The sequence below is a fragment of the Lemur catta genome, chromosome 24 (assembly GCF_020740605.2).
Source record: "Lemur catta isolate mLemCat1 chromosome 24, mLemCat1.pri, whole genome shotgun sequence".
Classification (NCBI taxonomy): Eukaryota; Metazoa; Chordata; class Mammalia; order Primates; family Lemuridae; genus Lemur; species Lemur catta.
The window spans coordinates 4,329,475-4,352,842 of record NC_059151.1 but is presented as its reverse complement, the minus strand read 5'-3'; the positions used below and the strand labels follow the sequence as shown (position 1 = coordinate 4,352,842).

The 23,368-nt window shown below is 42.9% G+C and overlaps 1 protein-coding gene across 4 annotated transcripts in view; it reads right to left on the bottom strand.

Moving 5' to 3' along the window:
• AFF1 (AF4/FMR2 family member 1) overlaps nt 1-23,368 on the bottom strand; it is a 162,088-nt gene that overhangs the window by 104,719 nt on the left and 34,001 nt on the right. Inside the window, exon 1 of one of the 4 annotated variants that reach the window (XM_045536787.1) lies at nt 2,739-2,830. The exons of the other annotated variants lie outside the window; for them this stretch is intronic. Within the exon in view, the coding sequence (XP_045392743.1) occupies nt 2,739-2,755 (17 nt within the window). The 5' untranslated portion in view covers nt 2,756-2,830. Of the gene's footprint in view, nt 1-2,738; nt 2,831-23,368 lie in introns of those variants that run through there. 4 annotated transcript variants of the gene reach the window in all.

Genomic DNA, 23,368 nt, shown 5'->3' with positions numbered 1-23,368 from the left:
CAAATACATAGCCTCAATTTATAAAAGTTCACAAGCCAAGAAATACTGAGGTAGTCACTCCCCCTCATGCAAAGTGCTTCTGGTGTATGTAGGGGATCTCGCCTTAGGGAGCTGACTAGAGAGAAGGGAATAAGCTGCCCAACCCATTCACATGCATGATTAGTCATATACCACCCATCAGTATCAAGTCAAGAATGACATTACCTCATAGCAATGCCAAATGAGAGAAAAGCACCATGGGTTGGCTCCTATATTCACTATGACCGGTACAAAATTCAGTATCATATAAATTCTGAACTCCCTCTGCTACTAAAAGAAAAAAATCAAATTTAAACAATGCACAATGAAACTACTATGGTTAAACATTGAGCTATGAATCTATAAGTCCAATCAGTCTGACAGTCTAAATTAATTGTCTCAAGAGCAAACACTACATGTGGCACATGGTCAAGATTTTACTACCCAAGATTATACATCACAGGTGATGTTTCAGTTTCTCTTAGCACTACTTAGGGCAACTTGGCCCAGCTTTGGGGTTTCCCTGAAATCCAAAAATATCTTGAATCTTCTCTATTTAGTCTCTCTTTGGATCTCAAAGACTATTTACTCTCCCACAAAGCACAATGTCTGGATGAGCTTGGACCACATTCTAGGTGTAACTGAAGAAAATGAATATTTACAACATGTGAGATATACTCCCAATGTGCAGGCTAAAAAACAAACAGAAGGGCCTTGTGGCTTTGTTCCTAGTTCAAGGGCATGTCTGAAGGCCAGGTAGAGCACCAGAAGTATGCACAGTCCTCCTATTTTAATTGTTGGAAAGTTGAACCACCATACTGATAACTCAGTTTATTACATCATGCAACAAACAAAATGTTAATGGAAATTGCTTTTTGTACTCTTATTCTGATGCTTTGCAGCTCCCTTTTGACATCTCACCTCAGAATGAAAGAGGCAGCATGCAAGACAGGAACCGCTGCAGAGCAGACCTGGAGTGGGCATTGCTCCACTTTTGCGGCCTTAGGCAAGAAACAGCCTAGCAGGGCCTCAGTTTCCTGAACTACCAAATGTAGATAATAAAAGTACTTACCGATTTAGGTGACTGAAAAGAGTCAAAGAGCTAATCCAATTAAAGCAGATTAATGCTGTGCCTGGCCCACAGCAGTGTCCAATTTAGCTTTTATCTCATTTTATTTTTATCATTAAGAGCTTGGGCATTGAATCACTCACACCTGGGTTCAAATCCCAGCGCTGTATTACTAAGCTCTATCAGATAGCATTTACTTAAGAATTAGAGAAGGTATCTTATAATCTAAGATGTTGTACCCCTGTAGCAGTTTGATGAATAATGGCACTCTCAGAATAACGTTCTTAAATAAGGTAAAAAACATGATGCAAAGGGAACAAATTATACAAGAATACATCTATCAAATATTTAAAAGACAAATCGATGGTATAGTACTGTGTTTTTCTTTATTACCGAATGAAACAAGATACAGCAGCTCCTTAATTTCATAGAAATGCTAAGGGTAAAAGGTATTTTAAGGCATCTGCAAGAGTCATAATAAGATAATGAAAACATACATGGTTTCTATTTGTGATAACATCACAGGTACCAGTACCATAGATTTTTTTTGTCTATATTCCTACTATAAAGAAATACTAAATTTCTGTTAGAAGTTAACAAAAATAAAGATGCAACTTCTGTTTCTCATCCAATTTCTACTACTTGGCCCCACGTCAAGAACCACTTTCTTAAAACTATCAATAAAATGGAGGCAGAGGATAAGCCACCGAGTTGAGGATTAAATATAAAAAGCAGGTAGCACATAGAAAGTGCTCTCTAAAGAGAAGTTCTTTTCTGCCTAGAAATTTCTATCTCTTAGAAAAAAATTTCCGTGTCATCCAACCCAAACTTCAACGCTTGAGCACCCTCTCCGTCTGCAGACCTGAGATCTGTTTAGCCTTCTGAGACGTCCCCAAATCACCACTCCACGTCAAGTATCAGCTTGAAGAGCCATTATTTTAAAATATGGGAGGCCAGGCTGCTTTCTAGTGTTAATGAAAGAACGTGCACGTGTAACTCTTGGGAGCCTTCCGGCTCACCTGAAGTCTCCATTAGCACCAACTGCTGTCACGACTAACACGAAACCGCACACAGCAGTTCCGATCTCACCACGCTCACTGACGCCTTGTCACCGCTCCTTTCGAACCCGGGTACAAGCCAGGGACAGGCAGGGCCCGTCACCCGCGCCCCGCGCCCCAGCAGATTCACGCCTCGAACGCCCCAGCAGTGAGTTCCAGTCGCCGCGTCCTCGCCCGCCCCGAGGCCAGCCGTGCTCGCCGTCGCTCGTTCTTCCAGAACTCCGCGCGGGACACCGGCCCCGCCGAGGACCGCCGGGCAGGGCGCACGGAGAACCCCGCGAAATCCGGGCAAAGGCGGGGCGAGCGAAATTAACTCATCTCCCCGGAAAACAACTGTCGCTTTTGGAAGAGGAGAGATGCTGAACTTTGATCTCAACTTTCAACCCGGTCGCCCGCTCCTCGCGACAGAGACGGCCGGCGCGTCGTGCGAAGTGGTTTCCGTGCGACACTCAGGCGCGAGCCGCCGCGGCGGGGACGGTGGCGCGGGGACCGAGCCGCTTCCTGCCGGCTTCTTCCCGCACCGCCCCCGCCCCGCACCCTTCGGTCCCCCGGCCGCCCACACGCCCGCGAAGCTCCCCCGGTGGCCGGCTCACCTTGGCCGGGCTGCCATAGTCGGTCTACACAGCCCGCAGCCGCGCGTCCATCAGCGCCCGCCACCCGCGGGCCCTGCCACCCGCCGGGCGCCGTCCCCGCTCCGGGCCGCGGGCGTCCTCAGCGCGGCCCCGGGCGCCGACCGCACCGGCCCGCGCGGATCCCGACGGACATCCGGGCACCGGCCCGCGGGCGCCCCGCACTGCGCACGAGCCCGGGGGGCGCCGCGGCGGTTTCCGAGCGGGGAGGGCGGGAGCCCCCGCGGCGGTTTCCGAGCGGGGAGGGCGCAGGGCCGCGCCCCGGGCCGGAGCTGGGGGAGGCGACACCGCGCTCCGGCGGAGCGGGCGCTGCGCGACCTCGCGGGGACACCCCTCGCCGGGCGGGCGCCGTGGTACGGCCCGCGTCCTAAAACGGCGACGGCCGGCGGGGCGGGGCGGGGCGGCTCCCTCCTCCCCCCACCCCCGCCGGCCCCGGTCGCCCCGCCCGGCGCGTGCTGAATGGGGACCTGCGGGCCGCGCGGCGACAGCAAACGCCAGCAGCGCCCCGGACCGCGCCGGCGCCGGCACTTGCTTTACTTTGCTTTCAGTTTTGATTTCTTTACACTGGGACAAATACTTACAAAACGCCCTCCCTTTGGGGGCAACATGCAGGTTATAGACAGAACAGTAACTCATCTTAGTCCTCAAGCAATGAAGGGATTCACACACACACACAAAGTCAAAAACCTGAAAATGCAACACAGCAAGCAGCTGAACAAGTACAAACAAACTCACGTCCTACCCAGAGGACCAGGGCAGGCATTCACACTGTGCCCTACAGAAAACGCAGGAAGAAACTTCGAGGGGCAGAGACGGCGGGAAGTTGTGCTTCGCCATCTCACGGGGGCCCCTGCAGGAGCCCCAAACCCTCAGGTCACTGCTGAACGAATGAGGCCCGCGCAGCGCAGTCCCCCGGCTTCCACCGGGGACGACGGCGGCGCTGCCACCTGCAGACGGTGTCACCGAGGGGCCGTGGAGAACGGACACGTTCACGCCCCGGCGCTGAAACTGCGAGGCCGGGAGGGTGGGCGCGCGGGGGAGGCCCGGTGCGTCTCCATCAGGAGCTCTCGGTGTGGTCAGCGGACTCCTGCGAGTCCCCGAGACCTTCCCAGAGGTCAGAACTATTTTTAGAATAACACAAAGACATTATTTGTCTTTTCACTGTGCTGACATTTGCACTGATGGTGCAAAAGCAATTATGGGGCAACTGCTGGCGCCTTAGCACTAATCAAGGCAGCAGCAGCAGATGAAGCCAGTAGTCACTACATTCTGCACCACCACACATCAGCAGTTTAAAAAAAAAAAAAAAGCCAGTTTCCTTTATGAATGTCTTTAATGAAGCAGGCGGTCAGAATTATTACTTTCATTAAATCTTGACCCTTGATCACAGGTCTTTTTGATGTTCTTTGCGACAAAAATGGGAAGTGCCCAGGAAGCACTCGGCTGCACACTGAAGCACAATGGCTGTCGAGAAGAAAAGCACTTGTGTAATTGAGTTGCAAGCTGAACTGGCTGATTTTTTTTTTTTTTTCCACAGACTACCATTTTTACTTGAAGGAACAATTCGCAAACTGTGATTATTCTGACGGGTATTTGGCAGACTTTTTCTTAAAAATCAACAAAGTTGAGTCTGTTTCTTCGAGGAAAACAATTGATGGTATTTATTGCCAAATGATAAAATTGGAGCTTCCAAGCATTTCGGAATCTGCCACTGTAAGTTTGACAGCTTCCTAATAAAGACTGTCCTGATGAGATCAGGGTGGCAGTAGTGAATGTGACTTTAAAAGGTGCATAACTGAGTTTCCAAATGACCAACAAAATCATGCATGGGTAAAAGATCCACGGAAAAATACAAGACAGACCAATGGATTTTAATATATCAAAGGTTTTTTTGGTTTTTGTTTTTTTAAAGCACAGATTCCACAATGCAATTAATCCTTAAGAAACTATGACGTGTGGAGTTTTGGTATAGCAAACAAGGTATTAACACATTGACTGCCACACTAGAAAAAAAAATTTTTTACTTGGAGCCACAGTGTTTTATTATGAAAATAGAATAAAAACTTCAAAAACAAAATGATCCTTTCTAATTTAATGAAAAATTTACTTTTCATTATTTTCTGCAAATGAGTTATATGCAACTTGGGAATAGTTCATGCAAGTCCCAAGGTAAACAGACATGTGAATTACATATGCTTCATGAGGCCCCAAGTTCAAAACTAGCATGACTTAAATACAACTCATATGGCAGTTAATGTTAAAATACTCATTCCATCGTGCGTAAAGCTGAATTTTCTTCATAGACTTCAACCAAAACACTGCAACAGATTGAATAGAGAAGCAGATACAGGTTGAACATCTCAAATCCAAAAATCTGAAATCCAAAATGCTCCAAAATCCAAAATTTTTTGAGTGCTAACATGACACTCAAGGAAAATACTCATTGAAGCAAGTGGATATAATACAAATATTCCAAAATCTGAAACACTTCTGGTCCCAGGCATTTTTGATAACGGACACCCAACCTGTATGAGAACCTAGCTGTCTTCTGTTAAGCTAAATAGTAAAGAGATGTACATAAATGTAAAATAATGCCAACTCTTCTAATTTTTTAATTTTGGAAAGTAGGTTTTTTAAATAAGAATGTTATTTATATTACATGTGATGGGTTTTTAAAATAATTTTAAAATAAATACTTCAATTTTAATTTTTAATACTGTAAATATCAATATATAAAAAAACACATACACAAGAGCTCTTTGGGTTCCACAATAATTTTGAAGTGCAAAATTATTCCATGTCCTTTGCTAATGCTTCATCTCTCCCCTCTCCACACTCATCATTTCTTCTTTTATGTTAAAGGTAATATTATATTACAGCTATTCCCGTATAACCTCTTAGCACGTAAATCACTTCTGGCAAAATGTGGTCAAATCATCTGGGGCATATGTTAACAGACTCTAGATCCTTGTTCCAGAAGTACTAAATCAGAATCCTTGTGGGGTGAGGTCCTAGGGATATAGATTTCAACATATTCTAGAGGTAATGCTTGTGGTCTGCTTATATTTGAGAACCACTTACCCAGATCATGCATATTTAGAAAGTCATGCAGAGAGTTCTTTGATCTAGTATTGATTTATAATCCCTGGATCATGTTAAGGACCGCAATTGGCCAGCATTTATTTTCCTTCATAAGAAATTTATATCGGACAATAAAATATCATTGTACACATATATTCCTTTGTAATAGTAGAGTGAAAAACCTTCAAGGAAACAAAATATAAATTCAGGCCAAAGTCTACTCCCAACAATTTTTTCATTGGTGTTTCTTTCTATTTTCCTGTTCCTGTTTTATCTACACCGATTGTCATTACTTATGCTATAAACAAATTGGTATCAGACATAAAAGCTGAAAAAATATTTCATAACAGCATTTACTCATAAAATTTCCATTTACCACAGGCTAGAAATGTAACGGTGCTGATATTAAAATAACACTTTTTCTCTGTGAACTGTGTTAATTGTTCTGACATCATTTAAATATGAAGAAATGAAAAAAATACAGCAAATATTTACCCAAAAAGAAACAGGGAAATCAACACCAAAGTAGGATTACACCTGAGATTCTCTGTAATGTAAATTAGTGAGGGTAATTTGAAACAGAAGTGGGAATACACTAGCTCTGTAATAGATCTAAAATTACCAGAGGGAAGTACAGGAGAAATTATTCTTGAATTAGGATACTGTATGTGGGTGAAGAAGTACTGCAATACAATACAAACATGGGCGTTATTATTTACAAGTGTTTTGAAAATACCACTGTATCCAACCCACAGAACTGCTCAGCAGTGAAAATGAACAGAAGGCATTCTTAACCTTTTGAGGGGCACAGAATTCTTTGGCTTTCTGATGAAATTTAAGGATACAGACCCACACATACAACATTGGCTATACTTCGTTGGTGTGGTTCACAATTCCCCTGGAGCCCACTGAGGAAGCACCTGATGCTCTGTGGCCTCCAGGTTAAGAATCCCTGGGCCCTAATCCAGCCAACAGACCCAATTTACCTTACAAATAAGGAGTAAGATCACTCATCAACCTTAGTTGCCCATTTAAAACCTTAGAGCTGTCTTAATAATTGCCTACTATGGTGAAGAATTTCTCAGGAAAATAATGGAAAGATGTTGCATGACAAAACATCTTCGTCTACACAACAAAATAACAAGTTTCCCTGTGCAGTGACAATAGGCTCATGAGTTCTACAATTTCTTAATTTATTAATCCTATAGTCATCAAGTATGCTAACACCAGAAGAGGAAGGGACATAATTTAACAATCATGGCAGAATTTATAAGGTGAGTAAGACAGCTCATTTTACTATCTGAAATGGGTTCTTGAATCACAGGGGTACCTTTTTATTAGCTCTTTAAATTAATGAGCTTTATAAATGACCCTTGCACGCATATAACAATATATGGTATCTGTAACACATCTTAAGCACAGTCATAATGTGCAGTAGATCATGTTTATCCAAGAGCAAAAATGGAATAATCTCTCAAGTGCTTCATCATTTACTTGGCAAAATATAGACAGATTTAATATATATGCATCTTTTAAATGTTTCAAAATATATTTACTTTTTTTTAATTCAAGAAGCAGGAGGCAAAAAATCTTTCTAATCTTTCATATCTTACAGGTGTGCCTTATTCAGAACTCTAAAATACTTAATTCAATGTATTCATTTGTACCACAATGATCATTCAACAATTCTACTCTTTATAGCATTTTTGGTCTAAAAGTTACACAGGTCAAATCCCCTAAGAACTGCTACTTCATTTCAATGGAATGTTTAATGGGGACACTGCTAAAATCACTTTGCCAAAAGAAGGGTGCTCAAGGTTGCCACTGGAGGATCTCAAATAAAGCAGACCCAGGAAAGGGGAGGAGAGATAAAACAGGTGAAAAAAAGACGGGCACCCCCAGAGGGCAGAGCCAGCAGGGGAGTAGTGCTACTAACCACCGCTGGAAATTAACTGGCTCTCGCTTCAGCGGTGACCTCAAGGCAAAGCAGCCCGCCTAGATGGTCCTTGGAAAGTTCTCGGGTTCCCCAGGCACTGTTCTAAAGCTTCGTTCCACACCTCTCAGGTCTTTGGTCTTCAAACTGGGGTTACTTAGAGAGTCTCAAGATGTATGAGGGCAAAAAGAGTTCTCAGTAAATCTATTTCCAGGCCCTTAATTTCTAAACACTCTTTCTTGCAACCAGGATCCAGGCTCTCACTTCCCACTGGGCTTTCCCCACTTGAAACAGAAAAGCAGTCCTCTCATCCACCCCAAGCCAACCTTCAAATGGTGCACGGCTCCAGGTGTAAGTACCTGGGAGGCCCCCGAAGGAACAGTTCTCTGCAGAGAGATTCCCTTGCAATCCAAGCAATATTAATAGATGGATCCTCATTAAACACATCCGTGTGGCAAACCTGTGGCAAGGCTGGAACAATCTGAGGACAAAATGAATCACGTCATTTTGGATTATAACCCAAAGTTCAAAATAACTGGCCTTACCCATGTCTTACCTACAAGCTATGTATGAACTGGAATTATGAAACGAGATGTACGGGACCATCAGAGGTCAGACTTTCTTTAATAAAGTAAGCCTGATTCAACTGATCAGGTCAAAAACGAGGACTTAGTTTTTCAACATCCTTTTAGGAAGTAAACAAGCAAAAATGTTTAAAAACTACTGCTCAACTTTACCTCTTTCTTCACGAAATGTCTTTTTCTTTACTTCTGGTCTACAGTTATCCCTCGCTTCTTATTTTTGTGCACTGATGAAATATCCCTCCATGGCTGGGTGTAGTGGCATGTACCTGTAGTCCCAGCTACTCAGGAAGCTGAGGCAAGAGTATCACTTGAGCTCAGGAGTTCAAAACCAGCCTGAGCAACATAGTGAGACCCCATCTCTATTTTTAAAAATCCCTCCTCACTCTCCCCAATGTCCCTAACCCATCCGTACCAATAACTTACTCTCAGCCTACAAACTACAGCTCAAGTTCCCCTACTCCCTGCCAACACACACAGTATTTTTAAAATAAATTTTTTATTTTAGAATAAATTTTAGATTTACAGAAAAGTTGCAAAGGATTCCCATATACCCCCACACACAGCCTGTTTCCCCACTGTTTATCTCTTAAACTACCTTTTGTCATTTGTCAAAACTGAGAAATCGACATTGGTGTATTGCTAAACTTCAGACTTTATTTTGATTTCATCAGTTTTTCCATTAAAGTCCTCTTTCTGTTCCAAGATCCGGCCCACGGTACCACACATTGCACATCTGTGAGAGTTTCTCAGTCTTTCCTTGTTTTCCATGACCTGGACAGTTTTGAGGCATTCTGGCTAAGTATCCTGTAGAATGTCCCTCGATCTGGTTTTGTCAGATGTTTTTCCCTTCAAAGGAGGGAAGGAACTAAGTCCCAGCTCCTGTGTATGTATGGGAGAGGGTAGGAGCTCTACACATTTGGAATTCTTCTGTAAGAAAGATTTGCCTCCTCTATTTATTTACCTGTTCAATCATTTACATCAGTATAGTCTCATGGGTATTTATTTTGAACTTTGGGTTATAATCAAAAACTACATGGTTTGTTTTGCTGTCAAATTGTTCCAGCCTGGGCCACTGGAAGCTCTTTCACACGCTCCATCCTTCTGTGTTTTCAGCACTCCTTCCTTTCTACAAGACGCTCCACCCCAGACTAACCATTTCTCCCAACACACTAGTTCCTTCTCCTTAACAGCCTCCATCCAATCTCCTTCTGCCACCAGAGCCAAAGTTCCTAGACTAAGCGAAGTCTGCTTCCATTGTGGTCCCAGGGACCCACCTCCCACGAAAAGCTCTCTGTGGACTTTGAGGACACTGCTCTGTTTTTTGTGGACAATTCTTCCTATTTTATAATTCCTTCTGCTCACATCTAGGATCCAGGATAAAAATCCTAGAAAATCTCAGCTGTCTCCTCTCAGTCTAAATACTGTCTTATACAATATTGTCAGTGACTCTCTGAATGTTGAACTCCAGTCCAAACCTCTCTCCTCAACTCTAAGAGAATTCTTTATTACAGCCACCCCAAAACAGCTTCCTGGGCATGAGAAGGCACTTGGGAAGATGTCCAATAAGATCATTCACTTAGTGTGTCACCCCATCTGGAGGCAGTTACAGAAGATGCCAAGAGATACCTATCACTCAGCCTAGCTGCTTCTCAGGTCTGCAAAGAGTGGTTTCCCCATACAGCAAGGAGACAATAACTCCTTCAGCAAAGAAGGGATCAGAAAGCACTGACGGAGGACAGTGCTTAGTTTGTTCCATCCTTTGGAATAAAAGCAGAAGGCATAATTCAAAGAGGGTTTCCTATTATCAAGTCAGGAGATGCCTGGATAACACAAAACTTAAAAAGTCCATACCTAAGGCTGGGCATGGTGGCTCACACCTGTAACCCCAGCACTTGGGGAGGCCAAGGTGGGAGGATCACTTGAGACTAGGAGTTCAAGACCAGCCCGGGCAACATATCAAGACCCTGTCTCTGCAAAAATAAAAAAGTCCATATCTTATGTGTTTTTTAACTAATGATCAAATAATAATAAACTAATAATAAACTCCTTAAAATAAGATTGGCCTCCTTCATTTTTTAAATAGGAAAATCTGGTGACTGTGCACAGTAACAGCTGTAGATAGTGTGCAGAGTAATGATGCCTTTAAAAAGAAAAGGGAAGCAGATGAGGAAAAGAGACGAAGTCAGTCTGAGAAATGGCCTGCCACGCCGTGAATCCCACCCCCCCACCCCGGGGTGGACGGGGCCAGAATCAACCTGACTGGCCTCAACGCCAGCCCACTCCCTTCCCCTTGGTCCCTTATTTATCCGGGAATTACCAATCACCCGAACTAAGAATTAGTCACTCCTTTTCCTGGCTCATTCTCCACCCATAATTGCCACCAAAACCTCACAGAGTCCCTGGGATAGTGACAGTACAGGGCTGGGAGAGGAGAGATCCTCATTTTAGATACTTCTCTATAGTTTTTAATTTACACAACTGATCTCTAATTCTTCCTCACCACCACCACCTCCTCCTCTTGTTTTGTAAAAAATACTGACAAGGAAGATAATTCATAACATAAAGGTTTTGTTTTTTTTTAAGCAGGTATAATACAGTGTGTTTGTTAGGACCCCACTTCATCAAAATTAAATTAAATATGTTTATTAAAAAGATTAACTGGGCCTCTGTAGCAAAAGGCTAGCATTCGGTATCTCTGGATGGAAGGATTAGATGACTTATTTTCTTCTGGGCATTTTAACATTTTCTAAATATTATAAAATAAGCACCCACCTGTTTTTGTAGTCATTTAAAAAAAGAGAATCACAATTACTGTAAAAACAAAACAACTATAATCAAATCTTAGCTCCAGGAAGGAGACAAGGGTCCTCTAGTCCACTTCTCCATGCGAGAATGCTCTTTCTCTACCGAGACTAGCTTGTGTGCCTGTCTCCAGGGACATCTGTTGTCATGACAAGGCAGCCCTGTCCACAGCTGGCCGATGACGAGCACTGGAAACTTTTGTCCCCCGCACAGCTAAAATGGGCTTCCCTGTGGCCCTGTTCCGTTGGTGCTACTGGGCCCTCTTGATATTAATATAGCTGTGCACTCAGCTTTCTTACATTTACTGTTTGATGGTATATCTTTTTCTATGCTTTTCCTTTAAATAAGCATTTTTTTTATTTAAAATGCATGTATCTTAGTCCATTTTCTGTTGGTTGTAACAGAATACCTAAAACTGGGTAATTTATTAAAAAGTTTAGTTTATTTTTTATAGTTATGGAGACTGAGAAGTCCAAGGTTGAGGGGCCAGATCTGGTGAGAGCTTCCTTGCTGGTGGGGACTCCACAGAGTCCGGAGGTGACACTGGGCATCACACGGTGAGGGGGCTGAGCCTGCTCTCATACAATCTCGGGTCTCTCTTCCTCTTCTTATAAAGCCACCAGTTCCCCTCCCATTATAACCCAGTAATCCATTAACCCATTAATCCATTAGTCCAGGAATGAATAAATCAATTCATGGGGACAGAGACTTCATGACCCAGTCACCTCTACCTCTCAATACTGCCACATTGAGGATTAAATTTCAACATGAGTTCTGGGGTGGGAGGTGACAAACATTCAAACCCCTAGCAGCATCTATTGCAACCAGACTGTTGTGTTGAGCAAAAACCCAGTCTGCCTTGTAACTGAAATGTTTAGTCACTTATTTATTGATTTGTTTGGGTTTAAGTTCTACCAACTTGCTATTTGTCTTCCATTTGTCCTTCCCTATTTTTTCTCTGTTGCTCCTTTCCTGCATTCTTTTGCAAATTTTCAGGCCCCACCCAAACCTGCAGAATTAGAAACTGTGGGTAGAGACCAGCAATTAGAGTTTCGATACTCTCCAGGTGATTCTGTTGTACACTCAATGTCAGAAACCACTGCCCTGTGGTTAACAGTATGCATTCTTAAACTCTGTTTAGAGTCAATATTGTATCACTTCACAGCTGACACTTCTATCGTCTTTTTAAAATTAAAAATAATTATAGAGTCTTCTGATCTTTCTGGATCCCCTACCACTCTCTTATAAAACCCATGCTTTTTCAATAGTTTAATGAGAACTGGTTTCTCTTGCCAGTTCTCTCTCTCCTCAGCCTTCAGCAATACTGCCAGAATGTGGAATATGTAATTTCAAAAATACACATCAGAGGTTACTCCCTTACCCTCCAAAAAAAGGGATGCATTGCACCAAACTCCTTCTGTCCCCTCCACCCGCTTTACCATGAAGTCCCTCCAGCCCGACAGTTCTCTCATGACGCCAATCTTTGCAGAGAATATTTTTCCCTGAAATGCTCTTTTCCCCCTTCTCCAGCTGAAGACCCTCTACCATTGTCCAAACCCCAACGAATGCAGCCTCCTCTGACAGCATAACCTTCACTCTCTACCCACCACAAGCTCCCCGCGTTCATGCGTATCAAGTCATGAGGTTGGCTGGCATCAAGGGGAAATGTTTGCCTGCTTGAGCAGAAAGGCAGCCAAAAAAGAACGCAGCCAAAAGATAATTACTGAAACAAAACTGCAAAGAACCCCGTGCTACAGTCGCAGCTGGTAAGATTTCCTTTTACAAGTTCGAAGGTGAGATCTGCCCCCAACTTGGCACGATCTGGAGGGTTCTCTCGTTGTGTAATAGACGAACTCTGGCCTGGATCCACACAAATGGAGCAAGTGAAGACCAGTGAACTATTTTCAACATTTCAAAAAATCCAAAGGAAACCACATATTTGAGCATGAAAAAGAGTGTGTGAAGGACTCTGCTTTGGAACCTTCTGGAGCTTAGGCCGACACAGGGCGCTAACATCAGTCGGCTCACGCTGATCAGGAACTCTAATTGGCAACTTCACGTGCTTTGATTAATTTAAAAATAAGAAAACAAATGCTTGTTTGAATGTAGTTTGTTTAGTAGAGGGACCCTTTCAAAACACAGGTCCAAAAAAAGGGAAAAATAATAGAAAACAATAATTTAAATCACAAAGACGACATGGCTTTGAAGACAGGTATTTCCCCACAGATGTCAACTAATGACAACAATCCGGATCCCTTAGCTTCAGCAGCGGTTCACAGCCTTGGCTACACATCAACTGGGGAGACTCAGAAATTCCTGACATTCTCAGGCCACACCTCAAGCCAATTAATCTCTGGGGGTGGGACGCATCTATCAGTATTTTTTAAATGTCTTCAGGCAATTTAGTGTGCAGCCAAGCTTGAGAACCTCAGCCTTGTTGCTCGGAGTGAGGGCCACAGAACAGCAGCACTCCAGCATGTGATGGTTGTTAGAAATGCAGTCTTAAATTCTATCCCCAATCGACTGAATCAGAATCTGCATTTTAACAAAATTCCTAGGTAATTCATACGCTCATTAAAATCTGAGAAGCACTGCATTATAAAATATGTGACACTTAAGGATTCTTAAAGACAAGTGACCAATATCACTCCCATTATTCAGTCTAAACTATTAATTGCTAAACAATATCGTGGTGTAGACAGCTATGAATTAGGGGCTTTTCCATCCCTGCAAATTACCCTCAAATTTTCCTGAACACACATAAGAGGAAGGATGTAGGAACTGGATTAAAGGAGGTATTTCCCAGTCTCTGCAGGGATGTTTTTTCCTTTTGTGGGGGGCAGGGGGAAATTACTTTTACAGACAAACCATAATGATCAGTAAATTGTAGCTCATAAATCACACTAAGATCTGGTCACCCCACACATCAAAGAGGTAATGTCAACTATTGGCATTTTCTGTGATACCTGGAACTTGCCCTAAACGTGCTGTATTTATTCCCAGCAAATGTCCAAACAATTCAAAACCTAAATTGGGGTACAAATTTTACATTTCATCTGAGGACTGAGGCTCTCTTCCAAAACTCGGGGGAGTTTTATTTGAGGTTTATATGTTGTGGACTCTGCTTCCTACCTAGGTCACATGCAAAACAGGATGATTAAAACTAAATCAAATCAACATTCTAGTTAAGCACCTATTACGACTACAGCCCTGTGCAACCCTACAGGACAGACTGTATTTTAAAAATCTTTTTTTTCCTAAGCATTTACTAACTTAAAGAAAGGGCTACTCTATTTTCTAAATCCTAAATATCTTGAAAATATAATGAATCTAAAGAACAAAAAAGTTGATTAATAACCAATTGAAGCAAAGTGTGTGCCTATAGCCCCAGCTACTCAGGAGGCTGAGGTGGGAAGATTGCTTGAGCCCTGGAGTTCGAGACCAGGCTAGGCAACATAGCGAAATTGAGACCCTGTTTCAAAAAATAAATAAATAAATAACCAATCAAACATGTTCATGATCACGGATCTATAAGTTATTGAGCTGATTAAATCATTACTTTTAGGCATTGTGTTTGAGGATTCATTTAAGATAATTACAGAAGTTGTAGCAATAGTTTTTGAGGTTTGCAGTATTTCCGATGTGCTCAGAAAGGAAGGGACTTCCCCTGCTAAGCCAATTAGAACTTGCTCAAGGTGAGAACTGCTTCCAGCTGACAGATTGGCACTGACACCTCACAGCTGGCCTTGAAGCCCATAGCAACTTGACAGGACCCTACACTCTCACTTGGAGATTCACATAAAGATGACTTTTTCCCAAATACAATCATGTTCCCTCATTACACATGCTTGAGACACTCAGTAACAATCACAAATAGAAAGTCCCATCACAGGCCAGGTGCAATGGCTCACGCGTGTAATCCTAGCACTCCGGGAGGCCGAGTCGGGAGGATCGCTTGAGGTCGGTCAGGAGTTCGAGGCCAGCCTGGAGCAAGAGCAAGACCCTGTCTCTACTAAAAAGATAAAAAATTAGCTGGGCATGGTGGTACATGCCTGTAGTCTCAGCTACTCGGGAGGCTGAGGCAGGAGGATCACTGGAGCCCAGGAGTTTGAGGTTGCTGTGAGCTAGGCTGATGCCACAGTACTCTAGCCTGTGAGACTTTGTCTCAAAAAAAAAAAAAAAAAAAACCCATCACAAAGGCAAGCAAAGTGTTGCAAATAATTTTCTTAAGTAATATGAATTTGTTGAGCACTCACATTATACACGGCCCTGTTCTAAGTGTTTCATCCACATTAAATTAATTCCTACCACAAGCCCTTAAGCCAAGTACAGTATCACCACCCCTGCTCTATAGATAAGGAAAACGGGGGCCCTAGAAGAGGGACAATTTCTCAAAGTCACACAGCTGGTAAGTGTGGCAGGGAGATAAGGCCCAGGCACTCCCTGGTCCCTGCTCTTAACCACCAGGGCTGCACACTCCGGAGAAGCTATTGTTACACTCTTGAGGAAGCAGGTTTAGAATCCTGTGACTTTTGACAGTCCTCTGGAAACCTTGTTTCCCGATATGCAGTTACGTTTCAGCACAGCACTCCCAAACATGACATTACTTTTGAGCTCGGCTAGATGGCTTCTGTGAAAGACAAACAGTGAAACAGTATCGTAGTCGGGTGGTTTGGTTCTCTCTAGGAATGTTTGGGGTTTGAAAGAAACTGAATACCTAAAACCAGAGCATCTACCATATTCCAATGATTAAAGATAAGAATGTAAAAAAAAACACAACCAAGTAAACACGGAAAAACATGTTTTTTTTTAACCAGATGTTTCAGGTACCCTGAACACTAAAGTCTCCCAAAGTGATCGGCAAGTCACATTAGAGATATGGTTAAGAGATGTCCACTGCACCCACATTCTTTAGAAAAAGACAGTAGTGAAAGTCTGCAGAGCTGTAGGTTAATGTTCCAAAGTCTTAGGGCCAGTGGCAACACAGTTATTGTCATCTAGTCAATAACTGGTGTCATCTAGGACAATCATTCTATGAATATAAAGTGATTTTAGAAGAAAAAACTTTGGCCAAAAAATTTCAACTAACGGCATTTCTCTTTCTCTTTTTTTAAACAAATGTCTAGTTACAAGGGGCAATTTGTAGGTTACAAATTTCTGACAACCTCAAATAAGTGGACCATGGCTGAAAGAGCAAGATAAAGTAATTATAAACAAAAAAAAACATTTTCCACCCAAACAGTTTTTTTCCCTAGCATGCATGCCATTTACTCTCAAAGTTGAATCAAGTTCCTGGGAACTACACTGCACTGCCTACATGCAATACTTAAGTCCTAGTTTTTCGATCAACTTTGATGACAGCGTCAGCGTCGTTATCCAACACATCACTGGCAAGACTCCCTTCCCTCTCCTCCCACTCATCGCTGGTGGACAGCTGGGCTGCACAGAGATGGTGCCCTCTTTGTGGGCCGTCTGCAACTGCTCTTGGGGGGCCCGGGGGCTCAAGAAGTCGGCTTCCCTCTGGTGTGGAGCTCTCCAGAGATGAGTCCCATGGCCCTGTGTTTTCGTCACACCTCTCTGATGTCAACAGCTAACTAAAGCTCTTCGGCTATTACCAAAGATAGGCTGGTTGTTCCCCCTAGAGGACTCTGGCTCTGCCTTCCACAAGTTGGACAGTCTTAAGCTACAGAAAGACAGATACCGCAAGTTCTCACTTATAAGTGGAAGCTGAACAAAACTGATCTCAGGAAAGTAGGAAGCAGGATGATGGTTACCAGCGGCTCGAAAGGGTAGGGGTGGGAGGGGGGAAAAACAGGTTGATTAATGGGCGCAAAAATACAGCTAGTTAGGAGGAATAAGTCCTAGTGTTCAACAGCAGTAGGGTAACTATAGTTAACAATTTACTGTGTATTTGAAAACAGCTAGAAGAGATTTGAAATGTTCCCAGCACAAAGAAATGGTAAGCGATTGAGGTGATGGAGACCCCAGTTACCCCGATTCTGTCACTACACGTTGCATGCCTGTATCGAACTATCACATGTGCCCCATACAATATGTATAATTATTATGTGTCAATAAAAAAAAAAGAACTACAAAACTAGAAATTCTGGGGGTAAAAAATAACATGACCCCAGCTTAAGAATGGATCATTTTTCTGGAGGCTGGAAGTTCCAAGACAAAAAAAAAAAAAAGAAAAGAAAAAGAATGGATAATTTAAAAGAAAACAACAACAAAAATCACTTCATGCAGAAAAAAAGAAAAAAAGGTGCTAAATCTTTACTACTGTGTGTGGTTATTGCCTCTGCTTTCCACATGGGTATTAATCGGTTATCACCTCTTGAAGAATGAGAACTTCCACACACAGGGCTGGCTTTTCAGCAAGTCTCACTCATCCCAATCTATAAATTCTTGGTTGTCAAGCCCCTGGAAGACCCCTGACTTAAGGCCCAGCACTGCTGTGTCCAGACCCTGCTCAGGAGGGGCAAGTGACCAGAGAAAGAGCACAGAGCAGCTGCCTAGGGTCAGTTGATCAGGCCATCCAGCCTGACCCCTGGAGTTCCCGCCCCCAGAGACATGGGGATGAGACGAAGTCTCAGCCACAAGCAACACCACTGCCTGCACGTTGTAACAACATGATTCTGAGCATGAAAACAAGAGGGAGTGGCTATTACTTAACAGCCAGAGCAGAGAGAAAGCAGCAAAGACATTTAATCCTCTTCCTTGTTTTATAGATGAGAAATTCAAGGACTGGGGTTTTCCAGTGTTAAATAGGCTTTAGGATGAGAATTAAAAAAAAAAAAACCCACAATACTACTATCCCATCTAAAATGTTTTTACTATTAATTTAATATTATTAAATGTTAATTTCATATTATAAAAGTTTCTTTAATAGCATCAAATATCTAGTTAGTGTTCAAATTTGATTGGTGTGTTCTAATCTAACGAGGATCCTTTGAAAGGGTTGATATGTCTCTTAGGCTTCTTTATAACCTCCAGTCTTTTTTGTTCTTGAGATTTACTTGCTGGGGAAAAAAAGATTTTTTTTTTTTTTTTTTGGTCTAGAGATCTAACATCATGAGTTTTGGTGACGGCATCCAAAAAGTATCTTTTAACATGTTTCTCAGGGCAGTGTATTTTCTATAAAGTGGCTTGATCAGGTAGATTTCTGTCCAGACTATTGGAAAGACTATTTTATATGGGGTTTTCTACATCCCAATGAATCACAAGGGGGTCCCTAACAGTTACCTCTTCAAACAAAAATTCTTAACATTAAATAATGGATTCAGGAGCTGTCAGTGCCCTTCTGAGCTGTCCCATCATGAAGTTTCTCAACAGCTCTTCACCTAATGGTATTATCAGCTACTGGTCATGTTTACTTATTCAGAGGGAGGACGCAAAATGATAATGCTATCCCTCTTTATTAGCCAATTTTTTCCTGCGAATAACTTTTCCTCATCATCTATTTGGTTACCTTCAGCTACAGTTTATACAGGAAACCAGGATAAGTGCTTCTTTCCTTTATTTTTCATTTTTTTAAGTTATGACTTGGTTCCTTCCCACTTTCCAAAGGTAACTAATAATGGGTTTTGGTGTTGTTTTAGTATCAATTCATGGGGTACATATGTGATGTGGTTTAATCCACTGCCGTTGTTATTCTTTCATGCTCTCCCTGACTGACTTTTTGGCTGGTTAGAAACCATTCAGGTTGTTTCTGGACTCTCCTTGCTGTTACCCCAGTCATCTTCAGTGGCTCTTTGCTTTCTGGTAATGAAGAGAAATCCTAGCTCATCTCGTACATGTCCAGACCCAGACCTAGAACAGAATAAGCCGTTCCACCAAAGAGCCCTCGCTCCCTTTTTATTTTTATTTTATTATTATTTTTTTTATTTTTGAGACAGGGTCTCATTCTGTTGCAAATTTTTATCAAAACACTAAAAATTCTGTCAGTAATAAATTTATAAAGTAAACAATAATAAAAGTAATATTTATTTAATGTGCTGTGATTTAAAATATTAGATACATTGACAATATAAGTGTTTTCTTTGTGTCTTTGCCTATTCAGACTATTATAACAAGACACCATAACCTGGGTAGCTTGTACTTCTCACAGTCCTGGAGGCTGGGAAGTCCAAGATCAAGGCACCGGCAGGTCCAGTGTCTGGTGAGGGCCCATTACGGGCTCACTGATGGCATCTTCTAACTGTGTCCTCCCACGGTGCAAGGGGCAAGCAAGCTCTTTCTTCTGGGAAGGCACTAACCCCATCCATGAGGACGCTCCTCACGACCTCATCACCACCCAAAGGCTCCTCCTCCGAATATGGTTACCTTGGGGGTTAAAGTTCCAACATATGAGTTTGGGGGAATTCAGACTACAGCACTCTGTAAAAAACAAAAACCCAATTTTTTTCTTTTCAACAGGATTGCCTTCTTGTCACATGACTTCCAACACAAAGTGAACGTCTTTTCTATGCCTTAGCAAACTGTCAAACGCTAATTATGAATCAACTTCCAACATTTTATCCTTTGCTCTTTCAATGCAGTACAACACCTGAGCATCTCTTTCATGTGAAGTGTCCGGGAGGGGAGGCGCTGCTTCCTCTGGGACATCGTCACCTTCTTCCTCACAACCACTTTCCTCATTTATGCCAGTGCGTTGTACCCCCCTGGCTGTAGGCTTCCACAGTCAGCTATTTCCTCTGCAACCGCATTAATGCTCCGTTAGCACCTCGTTTCTGGTGTTGACACCTTTCATTTCTTTCCCACACTTTCATCCCTGTTGGCCAGTTCCCTCATTTGGTTATCAATCTATGCAAAATGTCACATGGCTTTACTGCTGGGACACAGACAGGCAACACAACTATGCACTTTGCTATCTGTGTGTGAACTGAATAGCAGATGCTCCACGACCAATCACCAATGTGCTTTAAGAGAAGTGACTGTCTGGTCACCGGTAAATCTGTTATTTATACAGTGATTTGGGGAGTAACAAGCTGGCAGCGAAGTTTGTACTTTGTGGAATTGCTCACACTGCACTGGCTAAAACCCGAACCGTTGTGTGGGAGGGCTGATGCAATTTAAACCATCATCACTGAAATTCATGCATATCAGAACCATGCAGAGTAAGATCTACCTATAATTCTTCTCCGTAAACATAAACCACCAACTTGAAATGCTATTGAGTTCATTCGTTCATTGTTACTTTCAATTCATAAGGGATGAGTTCCTCCCCCAATCTTTATTTTATAATTATGTACCACACTGAATAGTCCCCAAGTCAGCCACGGTCCGGAAAGTCTAGCTCCTACCTCTGTCCCCCTCCATCTGCTTTCTTCTCCTACTACTACTACTACTACTACTATTTACTATTTTCTACTACTTACTATTTTCATATAAAGCACATATATTTTCACACTCTTCTTCCCTTACTAAATAAAAGGTAGCATTATTGTACATGCTGTTCTGCACCTCACTTTTTAAAATGATACAGACACCATATGATAGCAAAGTGTAGTTTTTTCATTTGCACCTCTCATTATGCATAACTGAGTATCTTTTCCTATTAAAGGAACATTAAAAATGTTACTGTTCTGACAGGTTTGATATTTTAGAGTAAGAGTTTTCAAATAAAATTTTCACAAAGATAAAACGAACTCAGCATACTCCTTAAAAATGACTAATTAAGAAACCCTCTTATTTCCACTTAGTCTGTATTCCTATCAGTTCGTCTAATCAGCACATATTTATCGAGGATTTTGCTGGAACAGGACCTGCCCTGTTTGCTCACAGGGGCATGGACAAAGGCAATGAAGCATTCAGTGGTCCCAGTGATTTCAAGACCACGGGAGCTGGGAGTGCCTGGGGCAGACTTGCAATGGGGATTACTATATTGGACCAAAGACGAAAAGTTTTCTGGGCTTTAGAGACTGTTTGAGCAAAGAGTTATAAATAGTCAACAGCAGAACAAGCCTGCTTTTTCTATTTAAAAAGGGGGTGGGGTAGGGTAGGCTACAGGTGCCAGAAAATTATGGAGAGAAAAGCAGAGACAGACTGACCGAAAGTTGAAAAACACAGCTCTAATAAAAACTTGTAATTAGGCACCTCTAGTCAAAGGTAATACTTGACACCAATTACAAAGTAAATTCAAGAAAAAGTAGCAAGAGCCCATGAAGGTATTTTGGCTAAGGACGAGGCTAGAGCCCTATCCCCCACTGGTGGAATCACTTCCACTGAGGATTAAAAGTCGAGATAAAAGCAGGCTCACTATGAAACTTTACACTGTACAACTTACTCGACAGGTTCTGTCATAATATAAAAAATGAATATAATAATGAGAAATAAGCTGCCACCAATGAGACATCGTTAAAAAGATAATTCTGAGGTTCTTTGATGGAAGTAATCACACACCTAAACAAAAGCCCCAACACAACTAAACCGCTTCATAGCTCATTTCGCATTAAACCTATCAGCAACCTTTACAGTGTTCCTTACGCCCACAGTTATGACTCGAAGAGTCAACACGACCCAGGGCAGAGTACACATCTGACTCATCTTCGTACCCTGCCCAGCACCTTGTGCAGGAGGCTCTCAGATGCTTGGTGTATGAAAGAATAAAAACAACCTCCCATAGCAACATGCCCGGACTTTTCCATGGGAGGACCTTTCTCCTGAATTGTAAGTTAGGGCAACTCCCTAGCAAACGTTTCAAATACATTCAACAAACATTTATCAAGTGCCCAGTGTGTGCCAGTGTCAGGCCCCAGGCTTGGCAGTTGGGTGCAGAGACGGGTAACACCGTCCTTAATGCCCTGGGGCACCCAGTCTAGCAAGAGAACCGCAAAGTCCCGAACGCGGTGGGAAAGGCTGCAGCGGGGGTAAGATGCTGCGGGGACACCGGGGAAGGAACCAGGAATTGTGCAGGGGGGAGGTCAGAGGATCCAGACACGCGATTCCAGCCCCCCCTCCCCGACACACGGCCCCTCTAACATGACACGGCATCCTCCCTTATCCGCGGTTTTGCATTCCGCAGTTTCAGTTACCCACGGTCCACCGAGGTCTGAAAATATCAAATGGAAAATTCCATAAACAATTCATAGGTTTTAACATGTGAACCGTTCCGAGTAGTGTGATGAAATCGCTCGCTGTCCTCTCCATCCCGGAGCCCGGGATGTGAATCATCCCTTTGTCGAGGCAGCCACGCTGCCCGCCTGCTAGTCACATAGTGGGCACCTTGGCTATGAGATCCAACACACGTAGCATAAATTACGCAGGGTTTGTACTGTCTGTGGCTTCTGGCATCACTGGGGGTCTGGGAGCGTAACCCCCATGGACGAGGGGGGGCCGGTGTATTTGAAAAAACAGAGGCCTGATCAAGTTATTCCACCGCAAATAAGCCTTCATGGGTCTGTGATAGGTCAGAGCTTATTCCCACGCAATAAGAAGCCCACAGGCACTATCACCTGCATTTATTGGGCACTTGCTGTGTGCCACACATTGTTCCCAGAACCTTGTAAGTATTAACTTATTTGATCCTTACAATAACCTGACACGGTTGGTGCTACGATCGTCTCAGGGTTACGGATGCGGAAAGTGAGGCAGAGAGATTTGAAAGCCTTGTGCTCGCTGCCAGGCATGGGCGTGCCAAAGGCCTTCAGCCAGCCCTCAGCAAGCCCTTGACCGCGATACACACCTGCCTGCGTGTCCCGCCCACTGTGCAGCTCCCTGCTTTGTTCCGCCACCTCTGACTTTACCATACTGTATGATAACTATTTGCACCACTTCTCCTAGGTCTGCTATACTTATCCTATGATAATTAACCTTTATTATACTTTACTGTTATTACTTGTTTAAATGTCTTTTTTAAAAATGTCACCTCCTCAAGAGAGGCCAATCTTGACTTTCCCCTTTGTCTAGAATCGAACTTCCTACCCTTTCAAGCTACTTGCTTCCTGAGATCAGTGGAGGTTTCTTCCCTTCATAGGGCTTCTTGCAGGTCAATTTTTAAAATTTGATTTCCATCTCCCCCACTAGAACATATACTTCATGGGGGGCAGGAAGCATAACTGTCTGCTTTATTTGTCACTGTATTTTCAACACCTAATCCTGCTACACAGAAATTATTACTAAGCGTTTGTATACCTGCTTCCCTTATACTGATAGTTCCTCGGAAAAACACTGTCTTGGTGAGTTTTATATCC